We start from the raw sequence: 26,844 nt of genomic DNA on the forward strand, positions 1-26,844 counted from the left end.
ATACAGAGTGAAGTAAGCCAGAAAGAAAAACACCAATACAGTATACTAACGCATATATATGGAATTTAGAAACATGGTAACAATAACCCTGTGTATGAGACAGCAAAAGAGACACTGATGTATAGAACAGTCTTATGGACTCTGTGGGAGAGGGAGAGGGTGGGAAGATTTGGGAGAATGGCATTGAAACATGTATAATATCATGTATGAAACAAGTCGCCAGTCCAGGTTCGATGCACAATACTGGGTGCTTGGGGCTGGTGCACTGGGACGACCCAGAGGGAGGGTATGGGGAGGGAGGAGGGAGGAGGGTTCAGGGTGGGGAACACATGTATACCTGTGGCAGATTCATTTCGATATTTGGCAAAACTAATACAATATTGTAAAGTTTAAAAATAAAATAAAATTAAAAAAAAAGAAGAAAAAAAATGGTATTCTCCTATTTCCCTAAATTTGTATTTTCATCTACTTCTTGGTTGCAGGATACTTTTTTCAGACTTCCCACCATTCTTCTTAATTAGAGTAAAATTGGTTAGACAGGTCTGCTTAATCTTTTTAAGAATTAGTTTTACTTAAGGAATAAAGTCTAAGTAAAATATTCTATTTCATTCACTTCCTTCTGCCTTTACTTTTATTATTTCTTTCTCTTATTAACATCTGGAATGTATGTTTTCCCCTAGCTATATATTTATTTAATGTGTGTGTGTATATATATATATATATATATATATACACACACACACAAGTTTATTTTTTCCTAAAAAATATGCATTTAAGGCTCTGAATGTCACTATAAATTTTGGTTATTGTGCATCTCATAGGTTTTACAGTATGTTTTATAATTATAATATACTTCTTAGTATTTTAAATACTATTCCATTAGGTTATTTGGAAGTGAATTATTTCACAAAATGAAAGATAGAAGAGGAGGTCAATTTCATTATTAGTTTTAAATATTACTTCTTTGTGGTTATGAAAGTGATCTATACAGTTTTAATACTGGGAATGTGGTTAATTTAAGTAAACATTCCACAGGCATATAACAAGTTCCTGAAACTCTCACAACAATATTCACTTCCTAATATAAAAAAAAATAAAAATAGGTTGGAAAATAAAATATTTAATAAAAATGAAAATTTTTAGTTGTTATAGACAAATTATAGTTAACTTATCTTCTTTAAATCATTATTTAAATTTAATTATATATTCAAATATTTTTCTCTTTCCCAATTTCTAATGCCATCATATCCAGAAAGTTTTTAAGGTTTTTATTGAATTTGTTACAATATTGCTTCTGTTTTATGTTTTGGTTTCTTGGCCCTGAGACATGTGGGGTCTTAGATCCTGGACCGGGTTAGGAACCCATATCCCCAGCATTGGAAAGCAAAGTCTCAACCACTGCACCACTAGCTAAGTCCCAGCCATTATACTCTTTCGTTAGGAGTTGGTATTCCATCATGTATATTTGATATGATCTCTTTCAAAATGAGTCTTTAAGTGGTAAATTCTCCTGGTCTGTCCTATGTTTCAAATTTTCTTTATTCCATAATCATTAACGAGTATAATATCGGTATATAGAAAAACTGGCCACCAGTTATCTTTTCTAAGCACCTGCCAGGCTCCTCTGTCCATGGTTATGAGCAGTTTCTAACTTTACCTTCCAATTTTATGATTATATATCACAGTGAATAATTTAATTTAAAAGCATGTTAATTTCAAGAGCACTTTTCTGGTGAAGAAGCAAACGATCTACAAAATCTTTCAAACAAATCTTACCTAGGCAGTCTGGTTCAGGGTCCCACTTCCCATCGATGCAGACTGTCTGTATGTATGTACTCTTCCCAGCACACTTGTAACTTACTCTGGCATTGTGATTAAATTCATACGTATGTGAACTTAACTGGCTTCTTGTATAAAACCGTGGTTTTTCACACCTCTTAAGTTGGTTTGTTGCTATTAAAAAAGGAAGATATCCATACACAATAAGACTATTAAACAGAAACTAAGCAATGTTTCAATAAAATATCTGAAATATTTATGATATCATTAAATTATGCTTGATGCATTTAAGTATCATCCTATGAAATTATTCTTCATTTCATTGCATGAGGTAGGCTGTGCTGTCAAAAAAAGTAAAAGAAAGCAAAAAACTATAGCCTGTGTTTGAAAGACAAAAGAATGGATCAGAAAGTCTTGGGAAATGAGAGTGCAAGATGGGTTGCTTAGGTCCAGGGGTTTGACTGAAGGTCAGTCCTCATATAGCTACATTCAGCCTAATGCTTTAAGGCAAGAAAAGGTACCCACTAAATCATGCTGAAGAAATATTTTCAAAGCATTCAAGTAATAAAAAGAGGTGATGCACGAATAAGTCTGTAGCAATATCATATTAATAAAGAGAGATAAATCTGGATGTTCCTTGAGGTTCAATTATTCCCACATTTCAGAGGCTTAGCAAAGACCCAGAGTCAGTAAGTCAGAGCATGTGCCGGGGAGAACCTCCCTGATATAACACTTTGTTGTTCAGTCACCAAGTCTTGTCTGACTCTTTTCAACCCCATGGACTGCAGCACGCCAGCCCTCCCCTATGGACCCTCAAAACATGCACTTCCAAAAGGTCTCTTGCTTGTGGAGGTGGTTTATAGTATTACACTTCCCCTGCTTTTGTCCACAAATACATAGATTGCTCTGGGGCCCTCCCCTTCGTGTGTCAAAGGATGGAATAATGAGACATGGAGAGTTCTGTTTCTTCTCTGCTGATAAGTCCTTTTTCTCCATTAATTCCTACTTCAAATGTACCCCAAGTGATGCTGCTGATTGGAGGTCTGTGTCCCACTTCTACATGATTGGAGACCATGAGCACATACAGTTTACACCTTCCTGGGGATGGGAGAGAGTTCCTCTCAGTGGGTCATCACGGAGGGCCAGTGACCAGGGGTCTACCAGACTCAAAGGGGTTTAGCAGCTAACCCTGGGAGTTTTCATCCCCAGGAGTAAGGGGGCCAGTTGATGATCCAAAAGCCAAGGAGATGGGGAAGGAGTGGCCTGGGTGATCTACTTTAGAATCTGAAAGCAGCAACAGAGAATCTGCTAGTCTTTAAAGTTTAAAAGTAAAGACTTTACTATACTGAGATTGCTGGAAATGGAACGAAGGAGGCCAGGATCTGACTCTGTTGGGCTTCCCTAGTGGCTCAGCGGTAAAAAGTCCATCTGCAATGCAGGAGACTTGGGTTCGATCCCTGGGTTGGGAAGATCCCCTGGAGGAGGAAATAGCAACCCACTCCGGTATTCTTGTCTGGGAAATCCCATGGACAGAGGAGACTGGCAGGCTACAGTTCATGGGGTCACAAAAAGTCAGACACTACTGAGCAACTGACTTTGTCAGGAAAAAACTGGCAAATACTTAGGCATTGTAGCTGAAAGTCCAGAGACTGCTGGGATGCAAGGGCATAGAGCAGACAGACCAAAAGGAAAACTTGGAATAAAGCTTATGGCTTCTGTGGAGGAAACATGTAAGCAAGCTAATCTGAAAATCTGGGATAGAGTTAAGGGAATTCGGAAAACAGGAAGAGCAGAGATGAGGCCTGGTCCTGGTCTCTCTTTCTCTAAGAGGAGACTCCAAACACCCCAGAATGTACTATAACTCGGCTGCTGCTGCTGCTGCTAAGTTGCTTCAGTCGTGTCTGACTCTGTGCGACCACACAGATGGCAGCCCACCAGGCTCCCCCATCCCTGGGATTCTCCAGGCAAGAACACTGGAGTGGGTATAACTCAGGCTACATATTTTGGTTCTTATTTTGGGTCCACACAGAGGTATTTTTCAGGCTGATGCAATGAAATAAAAAAAGATCAGATAGTAGTTATTTATAGAAATGTTCAGATGCTCAGCTGTGTCCAACCCTTTGTAACCCTAACCCTATGGACTGTAGCCCTCCAGGCTCCTCTGTCCATGGGATTTCCCAGGAAGAATACTGGAGTGGGTTGCCATTTCCTTCTCCAAGGGATCATCCTGACCAAGGGATTGAATTAGCATCTCTTAAGTGATTGGCATGTGAATTCTTTACCACTAGCACCACCTTGGAAGCCTATTTATAGAAATAAAAAAATCCAAATTTATTCTGAGAAATAATATGGGAATTCAGCAAAGTTGCTGAAAATAAAATTGACATAAAAATTCTGTTATTATCTTGCATATAAAAGTATAATGCTTCAAATATATAAGGTAATAAAAGGTCCTATTTACCAATAAAACCTCAAAGAGACTGGTGAAGAAACTTATGCAGAAAATGGTATTAATGAGAAATCTATAAAACATATGTAGAAGCTTAACATAAGATCTGAATGCACAGGTTGATGTATTCAGCTAAAAGGTCAAGTAAAGCTTTACAGACTCCCTATGTCTCTGAGAAAGCCTAGACTAACAGAAAGGGGGGTGCAGGGGTGTGATATAAGAAAGAAGGCTAGCACCACACGGACCACACCCTAGAGGAGGAACCTTTGCAATGCCAACCAAAAGCTATTGCGAACGAGTTACTGACACATAATCTTAAAAAGCTTTAAATCTACGCAAACTGAAATGGTTACCAAGGCTCTGAATTAGGCACTGGGTCCATGCACATGGGCTCTGCCTTTCTGGTAGTTTACAATCTAAACAGGAAGACAGGTGTCTTAGGTACAGGACATGGAATAAACGTTATACAATAAATGTACAGGCAGAGAGCACAGTGGAGAAGCTCTATCATTCTACTGGAGTTTCAGGATGAGACTGTGGGTGGATGAAAATGAACCAGGAAAGGTTTCACAGGGGAGTGAATTTTGAGTTGAGTCTTGAAGATGAATAGTTTCACATGTGATTAAAATGGAGAAAAACATCTCAGGAAAAGAGTAAAGAGGGAGGAGAGGCACCGAGTTTTCAGAAAACGTGGCTTTGAAAGTTTGCAACTGGAAGGTTCGTATGTAGGGGACTTATGTACCCTTATATCTATTGGTATATTGCATTGCAGAGTCGCACTTTAAAGTTCTGCCCTAGTTTATGTAAGACAGACAGAAGTATCCCACTGTACAGATGCGCTGTCCTTTATTCAGCCAATCCTCTTTGCCTCTACCATCTCCCAAGTCCTTGCCTTCCTCCACTCAGTAACTGTTCTTACCTGTCCACACAATGCCAACCCCTGCATGCCAGCTGCACTACTTTTCAAGGTACTCTGTTGTTTTCTTTAAAAAAAGAAAGCATGGCTTTCCAGAAGCTTAAAAAAGCAATCCGTTTGCATAGCTTCGTTATGTGGTGAAGATGGGATGGAGCAGAAGATAGCTGGAAAAAGAAGTCTGGGATTCATCTAAAGCAGAGGTTGCAAATGTTCTTGATACACAGATACTAAGTGTCTCAGTAACTTTGCACAATATTCGTAGATCAAAGGAAATCCTTAACCATTCAGTTTATTGAGTAATTAAGAGCAAGCAATAAGTGTCTTACATCCTAATAATTTAATATCTGGTGGGCACCAGCATGTGCTGGTATAAATATATTTATTGATTTTAAAAAGTTATAAACAATCAAACATAAAATGGAGAAACATATACTCACCAACACACTTAGGAAGATCGGTCCATATTCCATCAATACATGTAATTGTAGTATTTCCAATCATTGTATATGCATTTCTGCAACTTAACACCACTGAAACTCCATGTCGATAGGGAGGGACAGAGGGCTGGCTATAGCCATTCTCAAGCTGAGGCATAAATCCACATGCTTTCCCTGGTTCTAAGAAAATGTCATGAAAAATATGCTTTACCTTTAAAATATTTTATCCTTTTACATATGTATTTATACATACAGACAAAGTAGAAGTAACTGTCCTGTTTAAGCATGAATATTAATTACCAACACACGTGGGCAGAGCTGTCCATTCTCCATCCATACACTGTATTTTCTTAGGCCCCTTCATTACAAAATTAGGGTTGCAATCACATTCCACCATTTCACTGTGTTCGTATTTTTCTTGTTTTCTGTGTTTCATTTTTCCATTGGGCAGTTGAGGAGGCTGACCACAGGATCGCACTTGCCCTAACACAAAATAAACTGTGTAAATGATGCTTAAATAGTCTTAAATACTGCAAATCACGGAGTTCCGATTTTGTTTGATCTAGAACTAAGTTACATTTATACTATGTTCTTATTTTTTTCAGGTTTGTTTTAAGTGTTTATGCTGCTGTTTAGTTGCTAAGTCGTGTCTGACTCTTTGCGACCCTGTGACTAGCCCGCCAGGCTCCTATGTCCATCAGATTCCCCAGGCAGGAATACTGGAGTGGGTTGTCATTTCCGTCTCCAGGGGAATCCTCCTGACCCCGAGACCAACCCCATGTCTCCTGCTTGGCAGGCGGATTCTTTACCACTGAGCCACCTGGAAGCCCAGGTGTTTATAAATACTATGTCATAAAGTATATGTGTGTATCATACCACATACTTGATATTTATTTGTGTAACAGCCTGGTTCTATAATAAATAACTTGCAATATATTGGTATTTGAGGACAACCAGGATATTTGGATATAGAAAGAATATAAGATTATAGTAAAAACTATTGCTAGTTTGAAGAAATGTAATTAGATATTTTATAAATGTAAGTAAATGTCCTTATTTATTATATAGGGATTCTGAAGAATTTAGAAGTAAAATCTCACTGTTTATCATTTATTTTAAATTACGTCACAAAAAACTTAGCACAGCACACTGTGCAAAATGTAACATTTATATATCTAGATGATCAGTATATGTGTTCATTATGCATCTTTCTTCTTTAATTTATTCAGAATTATTCTTACTAAAAACTCAAAATTTGAGAAAGAGAATAGCCAATACCCTATTCTAAGGAGAAAAAACACTAGCACTTCTTAACCTCAGCTACAATATTTTGATCTTTAAAACCCCTTTATATATTTCAAAACACGAGGTAGAATTACCCCTTGACAAAAATAATTTAAACAAGCTATGAACTCAGTTACTGGTCTATCGCTCCTCCTCCTTCTGCATTTTTTGTAGTTTGTCAGATTATAAATACAAGAGCCAATAAAATGCATGGATTTAATATAAAAATCTAATTCCTATTTCATCAATCCTAAAATAAACATTGACCTTTGCATGTTGGAAAATTAGGTGACCATCCGAATTGGTAGCATTGAACTGAATCCGGCCCAACTCTTTTAAGTCTTTGTCTGCAGGAAAATTTCAGCACATCTCCAACTTTGTATTTTTCTTGCTTTGGATAAGCATCTACGTTTGCTTCTAAAAACGGAAGCTGACATTCTGTTTCTAAAAGTAGAATTAGAGTAAATGAATACATGTGAAATAATCATTGCAAAAATGAAGTTAACATTTTCTATGTAAAAATAAGATTTAGAGAGCTTCACATACAGAGCAGCATATATTCTTGCCTTTTAAGTATGTGTTGGAAAAACTAGTCAGTTGAGCATCCAGGTAAAATTTTGTATAAGAGTCTATGCCAAAGCCTTTGACTGTGTGGATCACAATAAACTGTGGAAAATTTTGAAAGAGATGGGAATACCAGACCACCTGATCTGCCTCTTGAGAAATCTGTATGCAGGTCAGGAAGCAACAGTTAGAACTGGACATGGAACAACAGACTGGTTCCAAATAGGAAAAGGAGTACATCAAGTCTGTATACTGTCACCCTGCTTATTTAACTTATATGCAGAGTACATCATGAGAAACACTGGACTGGAAGAAACACAAGCTGGAATCAATATTGCCTGGAGAAATATCAATAACCTCAGATATGCAGATGACACCACCCTTATGGCAGAAAGTGAAGAGGAACTCAAAAGCCTCTTGATGAAAGTGAAAGTGGAGAGTGAAAAAGTTGGCTTAAACCTCAACATTCAGAAAACGAAGATCATGGCATCTGGTCCCATCACTACATGGGAAATAGATGGGGAAACAGTGGAAACAGTGTCAGACTTTATTTTTCTGGGCTCCAAAATCACTGCAGATGGTGACTGCACCCATGAAATTAAAAGATGCTTACTCCTTGAAAGGAAAGTTATGACCAACCTAGACAGCATATTCAAAAGCAGAGACGTTACTTTGCCAACAAAGGTTCGTCTAGTCAAGGCTATGGTTTTTCCTGTGGTCATGTATGGATGTGAGAGTTGGACTGTGAAGAAGGCTGAGCGCCGAAGAATTGATGCTTTTGAACTGTGGTGTTGGAGAAGACTCTTGAGAGTCCCTTGGACTGCAAGGAGATCCAACCAGTCTATTCTAAAGGAGATCAGCCCTGGGATTTCTTTGGAAGGAATGATGCTAAAGCTGAAACTCCAGTACTTTGGCCACCTCAGGCAAAGAGTTGACTCGGTGGAAAAGACTCTGATGCTGGGAGGGATTGGGGGCAGAAGGAGAAGGGGACGACAGAGGATGAGATGGCTGGATGGCATCACTGACTCAATGGACGTGAGTCTGAGTGAACTCCGGGAGTTGGTGATAGACAGGGAGGCCTGGCGTGCTGCAATTCATGGGGTCGCAAAGAGTCGGACCCGACTGAGCGACTGATCTGATCTGATATTGAAATTCATATGTGAAAATATAAATGACAATCAAGTCAAAATAAGCACTCTCAATAAATCAGGCACACATCAAAAAAGTACAGTGGAATATCTTCTAATTAAATAATCTCAGAAATATTATTTAATCTACCCAGTTTCGTGTATTGTTATTGGCAATTTAATGGAATTCTCCATTCCATTCCAGTCCATGGAATTCTCCAGGCCAGAATACTGTAGTGGGTAGCCTTCCCTTTTAGATCTTCCCAACCCAGGGATCAAACCCAGGTCTCCCACATTGTGGGCAGATTCTTTACCAGCTGAGCTATCAGGGAAACTCTTTCTAGACAGCCTATTGAAAAGAAACCTATCCATCATTGTTTTTATTTTCCAGATAAGCAAGTACTTACCACGGCATATGGGCAAATGGGACCAGCCGTCTTCACCACACACTATGGAGCCTGTGGTGTGTCCATCTTGGTTTTTATACCCAGCGTCGCATTCGTAGTTCAGCATGTCATTGAGCTGAAACCACGTGAAATCCATCTTGACTCTGGCATTCACTAATACTGGCCTCTCACAGGACTCTGGGGCAAATTAAAAATCAAAATTTTATTTCTACTTCCAAGCACACAACAAGCCAACACTGACCTTTAATGATCATTGCTGCTGCTACTGCTGCTGAGTCACTTCAGTCGTGTCCGACTCTGTGCGACCCCATAGACGGTAGCCCACTAGGCTCCTCCGTCCCTGGGATTCTCCAGGCAAGAACACTGGAGTGGGTTGCCATTTCCTTCTTCAATGCATGAAAGTGAAAAGTGAAAGTGAAGTCGCTCAGTCTTGCCCAACTCTTAGCGACCCCAGGGACTGCAGCCTACCAGGCTTCTCCGTCCATGGGATTTTCCAGGCAAGAGTACTGGAGTGGATTCTGATAAATAAATGACCTTATAGAAAACACCAGTAATAATAATTTAATAAAAATTGGTTTTAGTTACATTTTCCTTATATATTTCTGGGTAAGTTTTTGTTTAAAATAGATATTATATATTTTATATTATATTATGTATTATATAATATATTATATATAAATAATATATAGTGATTATAATATATTACACATTATTATATATTATAATAAATTCTATTATATAATATTATATATTATATAGTAAATATATATATATATATATAGGCTTCCCTGGTGGTGCTAGTGCTAAAGAACCTGCCTGCTGATATTGGTGGAGAAGGCAATGGCACCCCACTCCAGTACTCTTGCCTGGAAAATCCCATGGACAGAGGAGCCTGGAAGGCTGCAGTCCATGGGGTGGCTGAGGGTCGACACAACTGGGCGACTTCACTTTCACTTTTCACTTTCACGCATTGGAGAAGGAGATGGCAACCCACTCCAATGTTCTTGCCTGGAGAATCCCAGGGACGGGGGAGCCTGGTGGGCTGCCATCTATGGGATCACACAGAGTCGGACATGACTGAAGCGACTTAGCAGCAGCAGCAGCAGCTGATATTGGAGACTGAGACATGGGTTTGACTCCTGGGGCAGGAAGATCCCCTGGAAGAAGGCATAGCAACCCACTCCAGTATTCTTGCCTGGAGAATCCCATAGACAAAGGTACCTTGTAGGCTACATTCCCTAGGGTCCCAAAGAGTTGGATATAACTGAAGCGACTTAGCAACTACATATCTAGTTCTATCAGCCTTAGAAAGCATCACTACAAACAAAGCTAGTGGAGGTGATGGAATTCCAGTTGAGCTATTTCAAATCCTGAAAGATGATGCTGTGAAAGTGCTGCACTCAGTATGCCAGCAAATTTGGAAAACTCAGCAGTGGTCACAGGACTGGAAAAGGTCAGTTTTCATTCCAATCCCAAAGAAAGGCAATGCCAAAGAATGCTCAAACTACTGCACAATTGCACTCATCTCACACGCTAGTAAAGTAATGCTCAAAATTCTCCAAGCCAGGCTTCAGCAATATGTGAACTGTGAACTTCCTGATGTTCAAGCTGTTTTTTTTTTTTAAATTTTATTTTATTTTTAAACTTTACAATATTGTATTAGTTTTGCCAAATATCGAAATGAATCTGCCACAGGTATACATGTGTTCCCCATCCTGAACCCTCCTCCCTCCTCCCTCCCCATACCATCCCTCTGGGTCGTCCCAGTGCTCTAGCCCCAAGCATCCAGTATCGTGCATCGAACCTGGACTGGCATCTCATTTCATACATGATATTTTACATGTTTCAATGCCATTCTCCCAAATCTTCCCACCCTCTCCCTCTCCCACAGAGTCCATAAGACTGTTCTATACATCAGTGTCTCTTTTGCTGTCTCGTACACAGGGTTATTGTTACCATCTTTCTAAATTCCATATATATGCATTAGTATACTGTATTGGTGTTTTTCCTTCTGGCTTACTTCACTCTGTATAATAGGCTCCAGTTTCATCCACCTCATTAGAACTGATTCAAATGTATTCTTTTTAATGGCTGAGTAATACTCCATTGTGTATATGTACCACAGCTTTCTTATCCATTCATCTGCTGATGGACATCTAGGTTGCTTCCATGTCCTGGCTATTATAAACATTGCTGTGATGAACATTGGGGTACACGTGTCTCTTTCCCTTCTGGTTTCCTCAGTGTGTATGCCCAGCAGTGGGATTGCTGGATCATAAGGCAGTTCTATTTCCAGTTTTTTAAGGAATCTCCACACTGTTCTCCATAGTGGCTGTACTAGTTTGCATTCCCACCAACAGTGTAAGAGGGTTCCCTTTTCTCCACACCCTCTCCAGCATTTATTATTTGTAGACTTTTGGATCGCAGCCATTCTAACTGGTGTGAAATGGTACCTCATAGTGGTTTTGATTTGCATTTCTCTGATAATGAGTGATGTTGAGCATCTTTTCATGTGTTTGTTAGCCATCTGTATGTCTTCTTTGGAGAAATGTCTATTTAGTTCTTTGGCCCATTTTTTGATTGGGTCATTTATTTTTCTGGAGTTGAGCTGTATCTCAATAGATGCAGAGAAAGCCTTTGACAAAATTCAACATCCATTTATGATAAAAACTCTCCAGAAAGCAGGAATAGAAGGAACATACCTCAACATAATAAAAGCTATATATGACAAACCCACAGCAAACATTATCCTCAATGGTGAAAAATTGAAAGCATTTCCTCTAAAGTCCAGAACAAGACAAGGGTGCCCACTTTCACCATTACTATTCAACATAGTTTTGGACGTTTTGGCCACAGCAATCTGAGCAGAAAAAGAAATAAAAGGAATCCAAAATGGAAAAGAAGAAGTAAAACTCTCACTATTTGCAGATGACACGATCCTCTACATAGAAAACCCTAAAGACTCCACCAGAAAATTACTAGAACTAATCAATGAATATAGTAAAGTTGCAGGATATAAAATCAACACACAGAAATCCCTTGCATTCCTATACACTAATAATGAGAAAACAGAGAAATTAAGGAAACAATTCCATTCACCATTGCAACGGAAAGAATAAAATACTTAGGAATATATCTACTTAGAGAAACTAAAGACCTATATATAGAAAACTATAAAACACTGGTGAAAGAAATCAAAGAGGACACTGATAGATGGAGAAATATACCATGTTCATGGATTGGAAGAATCAATATAGTGAAAATGAGTATACTACCCAAAGCAATTTATAGATTCAATGCAATCCCTATCAAGCTACCAACGGTATTCTTCACAGAGCTAGAACAAATAATTTTACAATTTGTATGGAAGTACAAAAAACCTCGAATAGCCAAAGCAATCTTGAGAAAGAAGAATGGAACCGGAGGAATCAACCTACCTGACTTCAGGCTCTACTACAAAGCCACAATTATCAAGACAGTGTGGTACTGGCACAAAGACAGAAATATAGATCAATGGAACAAAATAGAAAGCCCAGAGATAAATCCACGCACATATGGACACCTTATCTTTGACAAAGGAGGCAAGAATATACAATGGATTAAAGACAATCTCTTTAACAAGCGGTGCTGGGAAATCTGGTCAACCACTTGTAAAAGAATGAAACTAGAACACTTTCTAACACCATACACAAAAATAAACTCAAAATGGATTAAAGATCTAAACGTAAGACCAGAAACTATAAAACTCCTAGAGGAGAACATAGGCAAAACACTCTCTGACATACATCACAGCAGGATCCTCTATGACCCACCTCCCAGAATATTGGAAATAAAAGCAAAAATAAACAAATGGGACCTAATTAACCTTAAAAGCTTCTGCACATCAAAGGAAACTATTAGCAAGGTGAAAAGACAGCCTTCAGAATGGGAGAAAATAATAGCAAATGAAGCAACTGACAAACAACTAATCTCAAAAATATTCAAGCTGTTTTTAGAAAAGGCAGAGGAACCAGAGATCAAATTGCCAGCATCCGCTGGATCATGGAAAAAGCAAGAGAGTTCCAGAAAAACATCTACTTCTGCTTTATTGACTATGCCAAAGCCTTTGACTGTGTGGATCACAATAAACTGTGGAAAATTCTGAAAGAGATGGGAACACCAGACCACCTGATCTGCCTCTTGAGAAATCTGTATGCAGGTAAGGAAGCAACAGTTAGAACTGGACATGGAACAACAGACTGGTTCCAAATAGGAAAAGGAGTACATCAAGTCTGTATACTGTCACCCTGCTTATTTAACTTATATGCAGAGTACATCATGAGAAACGCTGGACTGGAAGAAACACAAGCTGGAATCAAGATTGCCGGGAGAAATATCAATAACCTCAAATATGCAGATGAAACCACCCTTATGGCAGAAAGTGAAGAGGAACTCAAAAGCCTCTTGATGAAAATGAAGGTGGAGAGTGAAAAAGTTGGCTTAAAGCTCAACATTCAGAAAACGAAGATCATGGCATCCGGTCCCATCACTTCATGGCAAATAGATGGGGAAACAGTGGAAACAGTGTCATTTTTCTGGGCTCCAAAATCACTGCAGATGGTGACTGCACCCATGAAGTTAAAAGATGCTTACTCCTTGGAAGGAAAGTTATGACCAACCTAGATAGCATATTCAAAAGCAGAGACATTAATTTGCCAACAAAGGTTCATCTAGTCAAGGCTATGGTTTTTCCAGTGGTCATGTATGGATGTGAGAGTTGGACTGTGAAGAAGGCTGAGCACTGAAGAATTGATGCTTTTGAACTGTGGTGTTGAGAAGACTCATGAGAGTCCCTTGGACTGCAAGGAGATCCAACCAGTCCATTCTGAAGGAGATCAGCCCTGGGATTTCTTTGGAAGGAATGATGCTGAAGCTGAAACTCCAGTACTTTGGCCACCTCATGCGAAGAGTTGACTCATTGGAAAAGACTCTGATGCTGGGAGGGATTGAGGACCGGAGGAGAAGGGGACGACAGAGGATGAGATGGCTGGATGGCATTACTGATTCAATGGATGTGAGTCTGAGTGAACTCCAGGAGTTGGTGATGGACAGGGAGGCCTGGCGTGCTGCGATTCATGGGGTCACAAAGAGTCAGACACGACTGAGCTGAACTGAATGGATCAGGTATAGTATATATTCTAATGAAAGTGTAAGTGAAGTCTCTCAGTCTTGTCTGGCTCTTTGCGGCCCCATGGACTGTAGCCCATCAGGCTCCTCTGTCCATGGGATTTTTCAGGCAAGTGTACTGGAGTGGGTTGCTCTTTCCTTCTCCAGAGAATCTTCCCAACCCAGGGATCGAACCAGGGTCTCCCACATTGTTGGCAGATGCTTTACCGTTTGAGCTACCATGGAAGTCCATAGGAAAGGAACCTCAAAATTATTAGACCAGTTCTTATATGGTAATTGGCATACTGATCTCTTCTGCCTCAGGAGAGAGAGGAAGGTCCCTAGGTTTTTACTACTCTGGAATGTTAGCAAATAACCCTAGAGAGAAGTCCCTAAATCTTGCTGGAGGTACACATTGCTTCTAACTTCCAAGGTGTCTTTGCTGTTTAATTATCCTTTACCCAAGTCTGCCAGTGGTTTTTGTTCAGAAAGCCTGGACCACCCGAGATGTGAAAGTGTTCCTGGGAAACTGTCTTCTAATGCCACATTCTAATGAACTTACTGAAGTAGAAAAAGCTTGTAGAGGAATGTAAGCAGTGTAAATTCAGAAAATTATTACAAAAGCAACACACCTCTATAATTACCCTCCAGGTGAAGAATTATTAGTCACATTTACAAAGTCTTCTATGACCCCTTCCAATCACTAGCCCACTTTCCTGACTTCAAACACCTTGAAATAATTTCACCTAATAAATTTGAAACTTCATGTAATTTTTTTAAACTTCATTTTTAACATTTACTAGCATCAGTGTCGTTTTTGTGATTAGCTCGTTTATTCCATTATTTTATTGCTTTAATGTATGCAATTTTGAAAAGTTAAGTATGCATTTAAAGAAGAGGAGCAGCTAGTGGTAACTTGTTCTTCTGATATAATTACTAAAAAGTAAAAACTGTATTTACGTACACATTCCTTTCTTAATTATCAAATTATCTAAAAATCACTTACATAAATAAGTAAAAAATGGTCCCTGTGTTGTCTGCTTCTTTATCCCTGGCTGATTACTCACAAAGACAGCTGGTACCAAATGCAAATTTTTACGCATCCAGTTGCTTAAAATAAATTTCATATTTATTTTATAAAAATATAAGAATAATATAAGCATATTTTCATCATTTGGAGAGCTCCTCTGCCTAAGAGAAGTGAAAGTTTTAGTCACTCAGTCTTGTCTGACTCTTTGCAAATCCATGGACTGTAGCCCATCAGGCTCCTCTGTCCATGAGACTTCCCAGGCAAGAATTCTGGAGTGGGTTGCTATTTCCTTCTCCAGGAGTTCTTCCTGACCCAGGGATTAAACTCAGGTCTCCTGCATTGCAGGCAGATTCTTTACCATCTAAGCCACCAAGGAAGTCCTATGTAATTTCAAATTCTACCAAATTTAAGGTTTTTTCCTATGCCTCTTAACTTGATTATAGAGTACTGATGTTTCATTTTCTATCCCTAAGAGAAACTGTAAAAATCAGAAATCCATTGTTAGTGTAAGTTTCCTAGAAACCAGAACCTGAAACCTACCCATACCTCTCAAATATTCACAAATTACAAATATTTCTAGACCTGTTCCTTCTCTGAGCATCAGATCATGGATTGAAAAGAGCTGAGTATTGGTGTCCTTGGATCACTACACCATGGATGAAGCTTATTCCTCGGACTCACGACTTGTATTAAAAGGAACAAGAAATCAACTACAGGAGACTGAGAATTTGAAGATGGCAAAGGATAAATGTACAAAGATCTCAGTCTCAAATAAATTCAGCTTTGCCTGAAGCTCTGTAATGGCGTAGGACATGGCAACCCACTCCAGTAGTTTTGCCTGGCTAATCCCAGGGACAGAGGAGCCTGATGGGCTATAGCCCATAGGGTTGCAAAGAGTTGGAGATGACTGAGCATGCAGGCACAAAGCTTTGTAAATCTAATTAGATTTTTTTTTCCATTTTCAAAATAATGGCGTTTATTCTAGGGGAAAAAAAATAGACTTAAGAGAAGGATTATCTCCTTTGGAGACATGGAAAAACATAACCAAAGAAGTTAAATCAATGTGGTATAGAAGTATTCCTGTATTTTATCAATATATTTTTAAAAAATGAGTTTGACATCATTTTACATGGTGCCATCTAATCTCTGAAGAAGCAAAAAAAAAAAAGGTTGAAGTAAACTTCCATGTTGTGGGTTCAGAAAGATGCATAGTAAAGTATAAAATTACTTACTAATACAAGTGGGTTGACTTGACCATCCACCTTGCAAACACTGAACTGTCCCTGACGTTTTTCCATCTGCTGTTGTATATCCTGCTTTACACTTATATTGTGTTTCTTTATTCACAGAATAAGCATATTCTGACTCAGACAAAAACCCATTGGCAACTACAATATCTGTTTTTAAACATTTTTCTGAAAAAAAAAAGGAAAATATAAAAATTTATTAAAATTTTTCATAATAAATCAATGAAAGAAAAAGAAAAACATAAACCTCCTTTCAGGAAAACCACAGCCTAGAATTATTCTTGCAATCCACATTGTTAGTTTATTAAATCCTCAAAGAAAATATTTTAGGAAACTATATAAAATATTTTACATAGAATAAGGCACATTAAAAATAAGTGTGTTGCTCTAGAAAAAGCGAGGAAAGAACTCTGGCTGGAGAGTTTTGTTATGCCCAAGAGAAATCCAATTCAGTTATTTAATAATTTCCTATAAAGAATTATGAATGATTTGCAACAAATTGAGCCCTTTGCTTAAGTTTCTACACTGGTTTGGATTTCCTTGAGAGTTTGCTGTACTCAAACGGAGTTGTCAGGTTTTGAAATTCAATTCTTGGACTTTGGTTGCCATCACCCCATTAAATGGGTTGCAAAAACATTTGTACCATAAGTGAACATTTGGAACATATGAACATTTGTACATATGGAACATTTGTACCATAAGCTTATACAATGTGAACCCTGTTCGGTCACTGGACATTTCAGATATGATATCAATAGATTTGTTCTTTTATTTTATGTTTTTGGCAAATATTGGTCATGTTTAAGCCCTCTGTAATTGTAAGAAACCATGGCCTCACTGTTTACTGAAACACTGTTGTCATTCAAGCTGTTTTAGAGTCTGTTTCCTAAAAGATTAAATATTGAAGATGCGGAATGATTTTGATAGCATAATTGCTTCTTTTAAAAGCATACCAGAAGACTCCACTTCCTGTAAGATGAAGTAGCTGGTGTCAGCATTTCTTCCCACTGGTTAAAAAGCTAGAAAACTGGACAAAACGCATTTCCAGGAAACTGGAAACGACAGTGCAGGTCCATGATGATCAAGAAAAGGGAGATAAACAAAATCCAAACCCCAAAGCATATCACTGTGAGCGTCCCAGCTCCCAGGGAGGAGAAGCCAGGCAGAGTCCTGCGGTTTTTCTGAGATGAGAAGAGGGCGATGAGGGTTTTGGAGGCCTTGGCAGCTAGAATTTATAGGGCTGACAAAGAATTGGCGCTATGATGGGAAAGAGCTAGAGAAGTTTTTATGCCTCCTTGAATACACCGTGCAGGCATAGAGTTACGATAGGAAACTGGAAAGATGATTATAAATTATTACAGATTTCATATAATAGAAAGATGATTATAAATTATTATTATGATTCCAGAGGTCTGGAAGATGCTACCATGTTATAGAGTTTCCAAATGTTTTCCAGATTTTAAATCAGTGACAGACATAACTCTCACAAGTACAAAATTTTTAAAACCTAGAAATTGTTTATTGAATCAAGCATGTGAATTTAATATGAACACAAAAGGTTAATTATTAACAATTGTCTTAGTTATAAGACATTTTAACTGGTACTGGACTTTTTTCTTTTTAACATTTTAGTTTTCTAGATATTTATTCTCAGCTAACATGATAATTTTAATGCACCGAACACAGAAAGTGGGTGTTACTTTAACATAAAGGTACTGTCCTCAAGTGTTTGTACTCTTGTTCAATGCTTGTTTTTATTAAATACATTTGATTCGTGTAGGCAGGCAGACTATGCCACTTGTACATCCCTTCAGAGACAGCTGTAACTGAAAAACAAATGTGTAAAATAAAAGCAAGTGGTGAAATCTCAACTTAAGATGTGACAATAGATTTATTTCTTTTTTTAAAAAATCACAACATATTCCAGGATTAGAGAAGATGGCATTTCACTTACTGGTGGAGATGCATTCCGGAGGGGAGGACCAGCCCCCTTCAGCACAGGTAATGCTGCCCTGGTTATCCGGGAGACTGTAGCCCTTATTGCAGGTAATTTGCACAGTGGCGCCTTCCAGGTATATTTGTCCCGAAGATGCAGATTGACCGTTTTCCACAAAAGGAAAGAAACACACTCCTAAGGACCAAAAGTTGTTTAATGTACCAGATGGAAGTGGTAAAACAATAGTAAAATACATTTGCACTTTACAATATTTTTTAATGGAAAACTTTCAAAGCTAAAATTAGGTATGAAAATAAAATTTTAAAAGAATTTAGGTTTTGCTGCTGTATTGATGAAATATATACTTTTCATATATGTTTCATACACAAAAGGAAATTAACATTTCACTCCATTGTTCTATGATTTTTATAATAAAATAATTTATTTTTATATGCTTTTCTAGGTATAAATAGTGTTTTAATATGTTTCTCTCTTAATTTTCATAAATATTTTTTTATAGAAAGACCATTATTATTATCTTTGTCAGCTCATTTATTCTGCCCCCCCATTGTTTTTGTTTTAGTACACTTGTTACCTCCTGAGTACGCTCTTCACATTTATTGAAGGATTAATATAGACATAACTTTAGGCACAAAAAAAGTGATCTATGGAAAACATAAAAGTGGAGATGTGATCCTCTCAATATTCAAGAGAATGTACATTTCAAAAGAGAATGGATATGTACAAAGACTTTTTTTAAAGAAAAAATTATGACCAGGCTGATAACAAATGAATATTAGGACATAAATATTAGGAGTGAAATATATTAATGATCAGTTTTAAAACTTACAACATGAAAGAAAGTTCATATATTCATTCTTCCTTTGGTTTTCAAAAAAGGCTTCTCAAAACATGAAGGACTGCATCTCTCATCTTTGCTGGCTCCTCTAGTCCTCGTCCCTGGGACTCTCTATCAAGACCTTTTGAATCCCGCTGCCGCATCCTTCTCCACTCCCCGAATGCGTCACCCCCATCAGGCCTTTACTCACTGAGACACTTTGGAGTCGGTGACCATCCGCCCTCTGTGCATGTTATGGGAGTCCAAAAGTATTTTGAAGGAGGCATATAATTATATTCACAGGAATAATAGAAAATTTTCCCAAGAGAAACTGGGAAAGATGCCTTGTATTTCTTTTCATTGTACAGAATTCCATGGTTTATTTTTGGAAAATCACAATGTCTCCCTGGGAAAAATAAAACAAAACTGAAGAATTAAATATGAATCTACATTTATGAATCATTAAATCATATTTTAATCATCTTATCAATATTTTTTTCTTTCAGCTAGCTTAAATTCCTTTAGCTTAATGCCCTCCGGTGTCCTAATTAGTTAAGAACAAAGAAAGATCTGTAGTGGTGAGTACCGGCGCTAGTGGTAAAGAACCCGTTCACCAGTGGAGGAAACATAAAAGACTCAGGCTCGATCCCTGGGTCAGGAAGATCCCCTGGAGGAAGGAATGGCAGCCCACTCCAGTATTCTTGCCTGGAGAATCCCATGGACTGAGGAGCCTGGTGGGCTACAGTCCATAGGGTTGCAAAAAGTGACACGACTGAGCGATTTAGCACACAGCACATTGTCAGTGAAGGTGCAATGTAGATGTTGGAGTCATGTGAAATATAACGTCCTTTGCAGTCTCTTCAAGAAGAAAATCTCCCACAGGTTGAGAGCCAGCAGAGTGGGACAGCAGTAAGACCTCGCTGGTGTGCAGGACGTGCTGGCATCTCCACTCACCTCCTTTCTCTACTCTGCATCCTAGTCCTAGGTAACTCCACCTGAAGTCTCTGTCTTGTCTGTATTTTCCTGGCACATTGAAGATGAAGTGTTTTGTTTGTTTGTTTTCTCTTTATTTGGAAAAAGAAAAAAGCAACTTCCAGAAACTCAGCTCACAAATTAACCAGGGAAATTTCCCCTTTCCGCTTATCTAGAGGTGATTTTCAACGTTGCACAATATTTGAAGCTAGTAATTCCCATAGTATTTCACTTGTGAAACCTGAAGTTGCTTATCTAAGTGTCTAAAATTTTACATTAGATGGTTTTGGAGGGGGAAAAACCAAAACCCTCACACACTGATAGTGAAAGTCGAAGTGTTAGTCGCTCAGTGTTAGTCACTCTTTGGGACCCCATAGACTGTAGCCCACTAGGCTCCTCTGTCCATTGGAATCTCCAGGCAAGAATCTGTAGTGAGCTGCCATTTCCTTCTCCAGGGGATTTTCCCAACCCAGGGATGGAATCCGGATCTCCTGCATTACAGCCAGATTCTTTACCATCTGAGCCAGCAGGGAAGCTTTCACTGATGGTAGTACCTCCCATAATTCTTTTACAGATATTTCTTGTCTGCCTGTCAAACTATAGTATTCGATTTCCATACATTTTAACCTACGTATTCTTTGCTATGCAGAATAACCTTGCTTCCATCCTCCAAATGTCCCTATTTTACCGCCCTTCAAAGTTCATTCTTCAACGTTTAGCAAATACCCTGGTACCTCAGCATTGGCATTCACTCAATAACTGCTTTTCATAGATCTCCTTTACCCAGTCACCCACTGCAAAAGGAGAAAATGATTTCTCAAGCCTCGACATGCTGATAAAACCTTGTGAGCACATTTCCTACAGGACACACACACACACACAATCTTGCAATCTACTTATTTGCGTGGTTTGCTTTCCTCACAGGACCCTGTGCATTGTAATGAGACACGGAGTTTTCGTTTTCTTTTGAACTTGTTGCTGCACAGTATAGGGTTTGATAAATATTTTACTACTGAAAGCATGAAGAATGTTGAATTATGCAAGTGTTAGAGTGCTTCTTTCACACTCTGGCCAGTTTCTCAATAGGCAAATAAACAGCAGTTGTTGCTGTTCAGTTGCTAAGTTATGTCTGACTCTGCAACCCCATGGATTCCCAGTCTTTCACTCTCTCCCAGAGCTTGCTCAAATTCACCTCCATTGAGTTGGTGATGCTACCTAACCATCTCATCCTCTGTCACCCTCTTCTCCCCCTGCCTTCAATCTTTCCCTGCCTTAGGGTCTTTTCCAAGGAATGGGCTCTTCTCATCAGGTGACCAAAGTTTTGGAGTTTCAGCTTCAGCATCAGTCCTTCCAAAGAATAGTCAGGGTTGATTTCCTTTAGGATTGACTGATTTTATCTCTTTAGAATCCAAGAGACTCTCAAGAGGCTTCTCCAGCACCAACACAAACTCACGAATCACTTAACTGTACAGCAGTCCCCAGCCTTTTTGGCACAAGGAACTGCTTTTGTGGAAGACAGTTTTTCCATGGCTGGGGGTGAGGGGTGATGATTTGGGAATGATTCAAGTGCATTACACTTACTATGCACTTTATTTTTGTTATTATTGCATCAGCTCCACCAGAGATCATCAGGCATTAGATCCCGGACACTGGGGACTCCTGACTTAATATCTATACAACTTTTGATAGAGTTTCTCTAAAAGTTCTAGGAGACTAGATTGAAGCTCGAACATCTTTTTACACTTTTTACACAATGCTGTCATTGTGCAGCCACTAAGTCATGTCCAACTCTTTGCAACCCCATGAACTGTAGCCTGCCAGGCTCCTCTGGCCATGGGATTTCCCAGGCAGGAATACTGGAGTGGGTTGCCATTTCCTTCTCCAGGAGATCTTCTCAACCCAGGGACGGAACCTGCATCTCTTGCTTGGCAGGCGGGCTCTTTACAACTGAACCACCTGGGAAGCCCCTTAGATTTCAGGTTGTCAAAATTCTACACATGACTACATTTTATATTCATCTTCTTCTGCTTCTCCTCCCTCAATTTAGAAATCCTCTCTTAATGTCCATTCTCCATGGTGTTCAAAACAATATTTAACAGACACATAGGTTAAAAAGAATCAAATACACCCATACATACAGTTTTTCAGGATGTTGTAAAGGTCTAATCCTTACTTCAGGCTAACCAGAGAAGTTGGTATTTTTAATCGACTAAGCAATATCTGTTATTGGAGAAAAATACTTTTTTCCCATTAGCTAACTATAGTCCTCTGATTATAATTCTATGAAAAATATATAAAGAAATGAGTAACTTTCAAGTCTGTAGAAATAATGCTTTGCAACTTTTATAATGGTGGATCATAAAAGGAAGGAATTTTATAGTTCTTATTTTTTCTTATGTTAGGACTGAAGAGATTTTCCCAAAGAGAACAACTATGTGCAAAAATTAGCATCAAAAGAGCAAAATAAATACTTTCTGAAAATCAAACGTTAAAGCATATGACTAAAATCCCATTTCCACATACAGTTTAATCAGTTACCCTAGATCTTACAGGGTATTTCATTTGCAATTACTCAGATGTGATAGATTTTATTTCAACACAAAACAAGATGTGACATTTTTTGAAATACTGTGAGACATAGTATTTTTTATTAAAGGAGAAGTGGTGTACAATTTTTTTTCATATTAAACCTTGCTGAAAAGCTCAGAAGAAGCAAATAATTTATTGGTATCTCACTAGTTTTATTACATATGAAAATAAGGATATGCTCTATAGTTTCATTAAAAGAGATGACACTAATTCAGAAAGATAAATGTACCTCAAACTTCATAGCAGTACTATTTATAATAGCCAAGAGTTGAAAGCAACCTAAGTGTCCACAGAGAAATGAATGGGTAAAGAAGATGTGGTATTTGTGTATACCATGGGATATTACTCAACCATAAAAAAGGAAATCTTGCCATTTGTGACAACATGGATGGACGTGGAGAGCATTCTACTAACTGAAATAAGTCAGACAGAGAAAAAACTGTATGACCCCACTTACATGTGAAGATTTCAAAATCTAGAAAGCAAAACAAAAAGAAACAAGACAAAAGAAAAGCAGGCTCGTCATAAAACAAACGTGTGGTTGCCAGAGATGAGGAAGGTGGAGAGTGGGCAGGTGAAACAGGTGAAGAACATTAAGAGGAACAAACTTCCCGTTAGAAAATAAATAAGCCACAGGGATGTAATATACAGCATAAAGGATAGAATCGGTACTATTGTAATACCTTTGTATGGGGGCAGATTGTTATGAGAATTATCACGATGACCACTTCATAATGTATGTATGCAAACGTCAAATTACTCTGTAGTACACCTGAAACTGTTTTATGTCAAATTATATTTTAGTAAAAAAAAAAGATTTTTCTTTGTCAAGTGATGATTAGATTGAAATAGGAAATCCCTGAGTTTAATAATATTCAAATCTTAAATTTAAAAAATCTATGAAAATTCAAACATATCGCAGGTGTCCGGGGTTTCTTGGTGTACTTTTCCTGGTCCATGGCATTGGCATCGCAGCCTTCACGCAGAATGACACTGGCACTTTACCTTTTTACCTTTATCATAAGCAGATTTTTCAACATTCAGTTTCTCTCCAGATTTTGTATTTGGTGGCTACTTATATATCATAACTTAAAGAACATAGAAAAATTGTTTCATTCTATTTTCCCTTAATTGCATATTAGAAAATATTTTCATTAAAAACAAAAATGATGATCCCTTATTCCCAATATTTTCACCCCTGTATTCATTTATAAACATATGTACACACAACACACACATTTGAGAGAGGAACTCAATATTCAGAGCTGTATTCAGGCTTTCAACTTACCTTGTCCCCCCACAGAAGAAATCCATAAGATTAGAAGGACATGAGTTAAAAGCAACATGCCAGTTACGCCAGCAGCGTGCAACTGAAACCGGCCCTGCAGTGAAGCTGCTCCTCCCGGTGCTGCTTCATTTACAGTTATGAGCATGACTGTGAATTCCGTGCATTGCCAGGAAGCCAGTGCAGCGAAACCCTTTTGGTAAATATCAAAGTTCACACAGGGGAATGTGAAATCTCTAAATAATATCTGATCGGTGTTTTCACATTAATACTCTGAATCCATCATTTGATATTTGAGCACAATGCTATTAATAGCTGTGCAACTTCTTTGTGGTCACACTAAGTTTCCCAGTTTGAACGGTTCAGAAATGGACCCCTGAGGAGGAGAGATGAAGCCCCTTCTTTCTTCTTGCTGGCCAGGAAGTGAGCTGTTTCAGGGCCAGCCAGGTGAAGGCCATCAGTCTTCATTTTAACACAGCATCAGTCTGACAGTTATATGTTCCCCTTAAAGAGACGCAAAGAATTAAGTTCCTTCTTGATAGTTTTCATATTTATAGACATTTTGAAAATCTAGTCAAGAATAAGTTTTTCAGATAAAGCTTCCTGAAAATCTTGAGAAGGTTAGATTTCAAAGTCATTTTGTTTAGGAAGGACTTTAAGAATGGCTATGAGAAAACCTGAACATAATCTTTCCCCAAAGATAGAAGTAAATGGGGGGAAAAAAAACAAACCCGCAAAACTACAAAAGCGTTTATAGTTTCTGGAAATGGGTCAAAGAGTATACTCTTGAGAAATGTTTATTCAGTAAAAAGAGTGACTGCCCCCTGGCTCCTCTCTCTCGCCCTGGCTCAGAAGTTGCAGGCTGGGCGGCCAACCAAAACCCCCCTGGACTGGAGGTTTTGCTGCCTGGAGGGAACTCAGAGCTTGGAAAAATCTGGCCCCAGTGACATCATAGACTGCAACAGAGAGTATATGTTTATTATATACGCAATCCCAGAAGACCTGCATCTCTAGCTGGTACTATTTGGGGCAAGTAAGAAAATGGCAGCTCAGTCAGCCATGTAACAGGACGATTTGGAGACAGGGGCAGGCAGCCCAAAGGTGCCCACTAAGATGCCCCTTGTTGCTAGTCAGAAGTCAATGGATATGCACACGACTGCTCCATCAGAGAAAGCGGAGAGAGACACCAGTCCTTGGCTAAATGTGGAGCAGACTTGTAAATTTCCTGAATTTTGTAAGCATTTCCCCAGGCCACACACTGTTCTGGAGATAAAGGTGAAATCCTTACTTAGTCAATATGTTTAAGCTAAACATCTGATCAGTTATTGTCTGACTACTAAGCTATGCTTACTCAAGGATGACCCCTAGGAAGTCAGATTAAAAAATAAAAAATTAAGCAATATCATCAAAATCTGCATACTGTGGGAAAATCAGACTCCACAGAATTAGTCCACACTGGTCACTAAACAAATAAATAAACAGTAGCAATTGCAGCAAGCCCTTGATTGGAGAGGATTCGTATGTATTACCGTATGTTATCTAAAATATCTAGTTTTCAACAACCAAAAAAATGATGAATTTTCAAAGAATTTGAAAAGGAATAGGTACATTTATACGTATAACTGAATCACTTTGCTGTACATCTGAAACTAATACACCATTGTTAATCAACTATGCTCCAATATAAAATAAAAAGTTAAAAAATATGAGACATGGAAAGAAATAGGGAACTGTATGCCATACACAGGGTAAAAGTTTATTTTATTCACATCCAAGTTATTCTAGTTTTACTTCCCAATATGTTGAGAGAAAAGATTGTCTTTCTCTCTTTGTGTTAGTTAGTTAGTTCAGTCGCTCAGTCGTGTCTGACTCTTTGCGACCCCATGAATCGCAGCACGCCAGGCCTCCCTGTCCATCACCAACTCCCGGAGTTCACTCAGACTCACGTCCATCAAGTCGGTGATGCCATCCAGCCATCTCATTCTCTGTCGTCCCCTTCTCCTCCTGCCTCCAATCCCTCCCAGCATCAGAGTCTTTTCCAATGAGGCAACTCTTCACATGAGGTGGCCAAAGTACTGGAGTTTCAGCTTTAGCATCATTCCTTCCAAAGAAATCCCAGGGCTGATCTCCTTCAGAATGGCCTGGTTGGATCTCCTTGCAGTCCAAGGGACTCTCAGGAGTCCAGCCATCTTATCCTCTGACACCCTCTTCTCTTTTTGCCCAGTGAGTCATCTGTTCGCATAAAATGACCAAAATACTGGAGCTTCAGCAGCAATATAAACATTTAAAGTTTGTTTATATCTTATTACAGCTGAAATATTTATGAATATCCTGCTCTTAGATACGTACAGCTGTCCTTTGGGAAGGGGGAGGGAAAGTGAAAGTTTGTTCAGTCTTGTCCAACTCTTTGTGATCCCATGGACTGGAAAGCTCGCCAGGCTCCTCTGTCTATGGGATTCCCAGGCGAAAATACTGGGGTGGGTAGCCACTCCCTTCTCCAGGGGATCTTCCCAACACAGAGATTGAACTTGCACCTCCAGCAGCTCCTATGTTGCAGGCAGATTCTTTACCATCTGAGCCACCAGGGAAGCCCACTCTGAACTTAAATTTCCAGGGATGGGAGAGGAGCTGGAGGTTAAATCAGTTGCCAGACATCAATCGGCTAGTTAGCCACGCCTATGCAATGAAGCCTCCATAAAACCTAGAGACCAGGTTCTAGAGCTTCCAGGCTGGTGAGAATTTGGAGGTCCCAGGAGATTGGCCCCAGGAAGAGTCTGGAAAATCTGCGCCCCACCCCTACACCTTGCCCTGAGCGTCTCCTCCATCTGACTGTTCCTGG

At 38.8% G+C, this 26,844-nt stretch overlaps 1 protein-coding gene across 2 annotated transcripts in view; it reads right to left on the reverse strand.

Moving 5' to 3' along the window:
- Window positions 1–24,184, reverse strand: part of CFHR5 (complement factor H related 5) — a 33,305-nt gene extending 9,121 nt beyond the window's left edge. Inside the window, exons 1-9 of one of the 2 annotated variants that reach the window (XM_086343226.1) lie at window positions 24,009–24,184; window positions 19,371–19,565; window positions 18,340–18,516; window positions 16,371–16,553; window positions 8,964–9,140; window positions 7,133–7,309; window positions 5,882–6,064; window positions 5,582–5,761; window positions 1,777–1,953 (exon numbers count right to left, since the gene is read on the reverse strand). In XM_086343226.1, the coding sequence (XP_086199352.1) occupies window positions 1,777–1,953; window positions 5,582–5,761; window positions 5,882–6,064; window positions 7,133–7,309; window positions 8,964–9,140; window positions 16,371–16,553; window positions 18,340–18,516; window positions 19,371–19,565; window positions 24,009–24,153 (1,594 nt within the window). In that variant the 5' untranslated portion in view covers window positions 24,154–24,184. The remainder of the gene's footprint in view (window positions 1–1,776; window positions 1,954–5,581; window positions 5,762–5,881; window positions 6,065–7,132; window positions 7,310–8,963; window positions 9,141–16,370; window positions 16,554–18,339; window positions 18,517–19,370; window positions 19,566–24,008) is intronic. The other variant, XM_086343227.1, reaches the window with a different exon arrangement.
- Between the last annotated feature and the right edge of the window lie 2,660 nt (window positions 24,185–26,844).

Source organism: Bos grunniens, chromosome 16, assembly GCF_055505025.1.
Source record: "Bos grunniens cultivar Pamir isolate PY7600 chromosome 16, Bosgru_T2T1.0, whole genome shotgun sequence".
Classification (NCBI taxonomy): domain Eukaryota; kingdom Metazoa; phylum Chordata; class Mammalia; order Artiodactyla; family Bovidae; genus Bos; species Bos grunniens.